Source organism: Polistes dominula, unplaced genomic scaffold (assembly GCF_049000335.1).
Source record: "Polistes dominula isolate Pdom_NZ unplaced genomic scaffold, Pdom_raw_medaka contig_49, whole genome shotgun sequence".
In the NCBI taxonomy this organism is placed as follows: Eukaryota; Metazoa; Arthropoda; class Insecta; order Hymenoptera; family Vespidae; genus Polistes; species Polistes dominula.
Window position 1 is genome coordinate 1,143,511 of NW_028300914.1, and position 5,984 is coordinate 1,149,494.

At 26.9% G+C, this 5,984-nt stretch overlaps 1 protein-coding gene across 1 annotated transcript; it reads right to left on the reverse strand.

The window, feature by feature from the left end:
• Positions 1 to 358: 358 nt before the first annotated feature.
• Idgf4 (Imaginal disc growth factor 4) lies at positions 359 to 4,255 on the reverse strand. Its single transcript, XM_015321915.2, has 6 exons — positions 4,131 to 4,255; positions 3,723 to 3,855; positions 2,820 to 3,073; positions 1,870 to 2,173; positions 1,292 to 1,454; positions 359 to 1,200 (listed from the first exon to the last, which is right to left on the reverse strand). The coding sequence occupies exons 2-6, from the start codon at positions 3,841 to 3,843 to the stop codon at positions 738 to 740; spliced, it is 1,305 nt and encodes a 434-aa protein (XP_015177401.1). The 5' UTR covers positions 3,844 to 3,855; positions 4,131 to 4,255; the 3' UTR covers positions 359 to 737.
• Between the last annotated feature and the right edge of the window lie 1,729 nt (positions 4,256 to 5,984).

Below are 5,984 nucleotides of genomic sequence, written 5' to 3' on the forward strand. Positions count from 1 at the left end.
AAATGACAAAATGATAAAAAATAAAATAATCGATTTAATTGTACGTGTAATATTTCATCGTGTGCCATTTCATCGTAATTTCATCACATGAACACATTTCATATATATATATATATAAATATATTAATGAGTCTGATTGATTTATAATAAGTGTGAGACCTTTTGGTAAATCAACCAATGAAAAAAAGTGTTTTATTCGAATAATAGACTGCACGAAATATATATTATATATATATATATCAAAAGATTTATCTTTATTTAGAAACCTTCCCTCTATATAATAAATGATCCTAATGAAACGAGCACAAAAACACACACATTATTTGGGTATAGAAAAAGAAAAATAATGAATTAACAATTTAGTTCTACGATGGTTTTATTTATCTTTCCACTTGTCTGATTATTTGTTTGTAACAAATTAACGCATCAAACAAATATAATAATAATAATAATATTGAAAAATGATCATTGTAATCATAAATGATTGATATAATCTAATGAGAATTGTAGGAGAAGCTGAAAAGAACGTAGATAAAGCGTACAGGCGGGGGGTGTAACTCGTGTGAATAAAAAAGAAATAAAATAATATCGTTATATTTTGATTATCGATATAAAAAAAATCAAAGAAATATCTAGAGATTAAAAAGACAATTAATTAATTATTTCGCTTAAAAAGGCAACGGCAAAAACAACAGTCTCTAACCTCTATTATTATACAATGTTGTTGTTTGATTGATTTAGAGCTTGTATTTTGCACCACGAATGATCGGGAATTTGTCACCGTTGCAAACACCACGAAAATCATCCAAGGATAAATCAAATATAGCAACACCACCCAATCCTTTTGCTTTAACGTAACTAGCTTTATTGCCAGCAGTGTCAGTATCTTCAAAACCAACCCAAAGACCTTCAGCACCGGAATCAGCGTTGTACGGTTCGTATGCATAACTACCATACTTTTTCGATGGATCATTGACTCTTCTCAAACGTCCCAAATGTGTTTCAGTTAATTTCGTACAAACTTCAGCGTATGAGAGTAATCCTGGAATACCGGAATGAGGTCCTGGTTCACCTGGACCTTCGGCTATTATCGGTGGTACACCAGATATTTGACTTTCTGATGTTAATTTCCATGTTCTTGCATATGTTGGAATACCTACTACTATTTTAGTACCTGGTGTACCATTTTCCAGCCAATATCTGTGTGATGAAACGTTGATACAACAAAATTACTAATCATATTTAATTGTTTAAATGAATTTTACGATTTTATATTAAATTCTTTTTTTACCTAACTGACGAATCAATATTGTCCTGTGGAACACGTCCATAACTTTCGTATACTGGTGCTGGATAATCGGCTTCTTTTGGATTGCGTTCTGGTGTTTTTTGATCGAATGCTAACAAATGTACAGCATCGAGATTCGGTGTCAACAATCTTGCCTCGTAATAAACTGTACATAAAAGAGAAATATTATTTATTAAATATTAATTAGATTTCAGTTTCGTTTCTTTTCTTTAAGGGGGGCGGGCGGGTAGTCGGTGGGGGTGAGGGTATTCTGGTCTAGAAATTTGAAAAAAATCGATTTTGTATGTCCATTAGATATAGAATATGTACATTATAGATAGTGAAAATATTATTTGTCGTCTTGTTGTTATTACACTTGAAAAAGGTACCTAAAATTCATGCCTCTAGATCAGAATACCACCTTAATTACGTCATCTTGTGATTTTCCTTATACTCAAGTATGTGTTTGATGACTAACACATTAAATAAATTATCATTCGTAATGAGATTTGAAAACTGGACGATTAAAAACAAAAACAAAAAGAGAGAACAAACATATATATATATATAAAAACACATACCACTAGAATTAATATGTGGAAGTACAGTCAATGTAAGAGCTTTTCCTTTAGGCCTTAATTGTGACTTCAAGTCACGAACCATTATGGTAAAACCATCGCGATGTTCTTGTTCCTTCTCATCCTTGAATTTTCCATAACCAAATGTCTTTTTGATACCATGCCATAGGGAACCCCATGTACCACGATTTTTCTTTACTTTGACCGGTGGAAATTGCCAACCTAAATCTACACCGTCGAAATCATAATCGGTCAACATACGGTTCACTGAATTGATGAACTTTGATCTAGCCTCTGAGGTCTCGGTCTGTTGAATCAAACAAATATTGATAAGAAATAGATAGAATTATTTATAAGTAATGTATTATTTCTTTACTTATCATAGTTGAACGATACAATTTTAATCTATCGAAAATTATAGGAAAATTTTTAATCATTATTATTATTATTATTATTATTATTAGAAACATTATATTCTTTTTAATGATTCGTTAATTAAGAAAGATTTTTATTATTATTATTATTTTTATTATAACAAAATTATTAATCATCTGTTATTTGGGGGGGTTTTTTTAAATAGTAAATTATTTTATTAAATTTATTCATAAATTATTAATTTATCAATAATTTTAATTATTAATTTACATTATATTATTAAATGATTAATTAAATTTATTTTATATATATTGGATTGTTTGGAAAGTAATTTCGTCTTTTTTCTGACACAATACAGTTGCATTACTTGATGCAAACTGGCAAATAACAATACGTGAGTTCAATGAGTGATTAAATTTATCTAATTCAATTGTTTATGCTTACTCAAAAGACTTAGGTTTAATCTCAAAGTGAAAATGACTTTTATTTTTTCAAAAAAAAAAAAAAAAAAGACGAAATTACTATTCGAACAACCCGATAAATAAAAAATAAATTATGAACTCACGATAATAACTTACCAATGTTAAATATTTGTGAGTTTCCTCATAAGGATCGGCATTTCCACCAATTCCAAGATAAACTTTAAGATCTGGGAAAGATCTTTTCAATTGTGTACTCAATCTGTAATAAGCGTAACCAGCACCGGTATCCAAATTTGGATTCAATGGGACAACTTCGAACGTTTCGGGATTGATACCAGCAAATCCATAGATTAAATGTGTACAAAGTGATAATGCAGGTCTAACATCCTCAATTTGGAATTTTCCAGGTCCTTAAAAAAAATAAAAAACAAAAATATATTCGTAAGATAAATCAAACGATCTATCTTCTCGATGATTTTCTCTTTTTTTCTTTTTTTTTTTCTTTTCAAGGATGTAATAATTTCGATAAATAGAAAGTTACATCATTGGAGAAGGAGAAAGTTGCTTTCACGTATTTCGCATGTCATTTTAATAAATTATTAGTCAATCAGTCCGACACACACGTCTTTAAGTTAACGAATTATCCTTTATCGCCATCTGTTAGAATCTTATCGAACTAACAGAGATAATCATGACTCTTTGTTAATAAACAAATAATATTGCGATTATAAATTGAGATTACAAACTATCCTATCTTTCAAGTTGGATGAAACTGCACAAAGTGTGCTAAATTTGATTAAAATCGGTTCAGTAGTTTAGGAATCCATTGCGGACAAACAACGTGACACCTAATTTATCTATATATATATATATATATATTAGGTTTATTATAATTAATGTAAAAATATACGTTGAAAATTGTTGATTAATTTGTTAGGTAAATTTAAACGATCAATTGAAATATTTTTAACAATTTCTTATCAATATATATAAATGTTATAAATAGATTATATATTTTTTGTTTCCATTCATTTATAATGTTGTTAAAATAATATTTACCTTGTCTTTCGAAAGATGTAACGTTCCAATAACAAACGACCTTGTTATGCTCATGAGTATCAACGGCAAATGATGCCTCAAAAGCAAACACGGCCAATGCCGTGAAAAATAATGTCTTCATGTCTCTTTTATTCTATAAAATAATCAAAAGAACAAAATTCACATTATGAACAAAAAATAAAACACAATGGAAAATTAATAAAAATTCAACAAAAAAAAAAAAAACGATTTTAATACTTCGTTGAAGTGTTGACAATAAAAATTACGTGAAAATAAAAAAAAAACAACAACAAAAAATGCAAATGCAACAAAAACCTTTTACGTGTACGAGATTAAATATTAATTATATTTAAAATAAAAAATAAATAATTAAGTATTATGTTAAAAAAAAAAAAAAAACGATCTTACCTTCAACGTAGAAGGATTCAGACTGAACGATCCGAGCTACTTGTCAAGGACTTTCTTATGTTCGTGCGATCTTTGAAATTTGAAGTGGGGGAAGAACCAATGGATTTACGTCAAACCATCTCTTCTCTACAATCTCTCAAAAACTTCCCAGCAACATTCTCTTTTAAATATATACATATGTTAACGTAGTTATAATGTTTATATACACATACATGTATATATGTGTTTTGTCGTATGTATGAGTAGATACGAGACAAGGTTAGAGGTCCTCGAGGTGTCGAGAAGCATTTAAATGAACAAATTTCTACAGAAATTCAATAAGAAGCAAAGAAACAACAACAAATTGTGATTATTGCAAAATCTTGAATCAAAAACCTTGAAAGAATTTTCTTCTTTTTCTTTTTTTTTTTTATATTTTTTTATTTTTTTTATTTTAAAACTCGATGAAATAAATTCTATCTTATCATTTGAAAGAAACAGATTTATATATATATTTTTTTATGTTGTATCATATCTTTGAATATTTTATTAGTTTAAAAAAAAAAAAATATTCCCCTGTTCAATATTTTCCTTCTACGATCATCGTGATCTGTATGTATATAAAAAACAAAACAAAACAAAACAGAACAAAAAAATACAGAATATAAAATCGAGGTGAATTATTCGTCATCGTTAAAATCGATAACTTATTGTTTCTTTTCATTTCATTTCATTTCATTACTTCTTCCTTATAACGTGTATAGAATGATTAGACATACGTGTAACATATATGATATACTTAGACGTTCTATTAAGAACGTGTGTGTACATGTGAAGAATAAGTTCTAACGAGATAATTTGAGGTAACTATCCGAATATGTTATCAAGATGAACGATGAGATCATCGTGATCTTAAATAAAAGTACTTCTTCTAAGATGTTTTCTTCATACGTATTTAAAGTCGTTTAAGTTTTGAAAATATAACATATATATATATATTTATATATATATATATATATATATATATGAAAGAGATTAATAAGAAATACTAAATCATAGAAATAATATTATCGTGTATATATATTTGCATTACATTATATTATTATATAATATTATAATATAGTAATATAATATAATAATATAATATAATATAATAAATATTATAAATACTAATTACATATATATATATATATAAATGGAATTAAAAAAGAAAAAAAAAGTTCAAAAGTTTTACTTAGAAACAAATAGATAATATATAATATATCTGTAATAATATATAATATCTATGAGAGAGAGAGAGAGGGAGAGAGAGAGAGAGAGATTTAGTATTTCTTAGTAATCTCTTTCATTAGGATAAATTGTAAGGACATATTCTAACATGAAATCTATTTGCTCGTGATTCTGACTCATTGCTGTATTAATATTATTACATAAACTCTACTAGAGTGTATATATAACATAGTATATTCGTTATCCGTTCTCAGAAGTTAATTTGCATGACGACCATTGGCGACCTGAAATCATAAATTTACAAGATAATCGGTCAGGACGTTTAAAGTCACTTTAATTCGATCATGTATAATAATAATAATAATAATAATAATAATAATAATATTAATAATAATAATAACAACAACAATAACAACGATGAATTTAATCAAATTATGATTTCTTCTTTATCTTTTTTTTGTTTTATTGCATTTTTTTTCTTTTTTTTTCAATTCCATGAAAATCGATTCCACGACAACCGATTATAATTTAATTTCTGTAAAAAAAAACACACACACACACACAAAATAACAAGTTTTGATAACTTAATCATTTTATTTTCTTTTTTTTCTTGAATGAAATGTTTGAAAAAATTTAAATAATATT

What these genes read in the sequence shown, in the direction of transcription:
- Idgf4 (XM_015321915.2), bottom strand. Translation starts at nt 3,843, where the DNA reads ATGAAGACATTATTTTTCACGGCATTGGCCGTGTTTGCTTTTGAGGCA. An exon ending in TCCACATATTAATTCTAGTG is followed by an intron (nt 1,455 to 1,869) that starts GTATGTGTTTTT and finishes TTTTATGTACAG; the next exon opens with TTTATTACGAGGCAAGATTG. An exon ending in AATATTGATTCGTCAGTTAG is followed by an intron (nt 1,201 to 1,291) that starts GTAAAAAAAGAA and finishes TTCATCACACAG; the next exon opens with ATATTGGCTGGAAAATGGTA.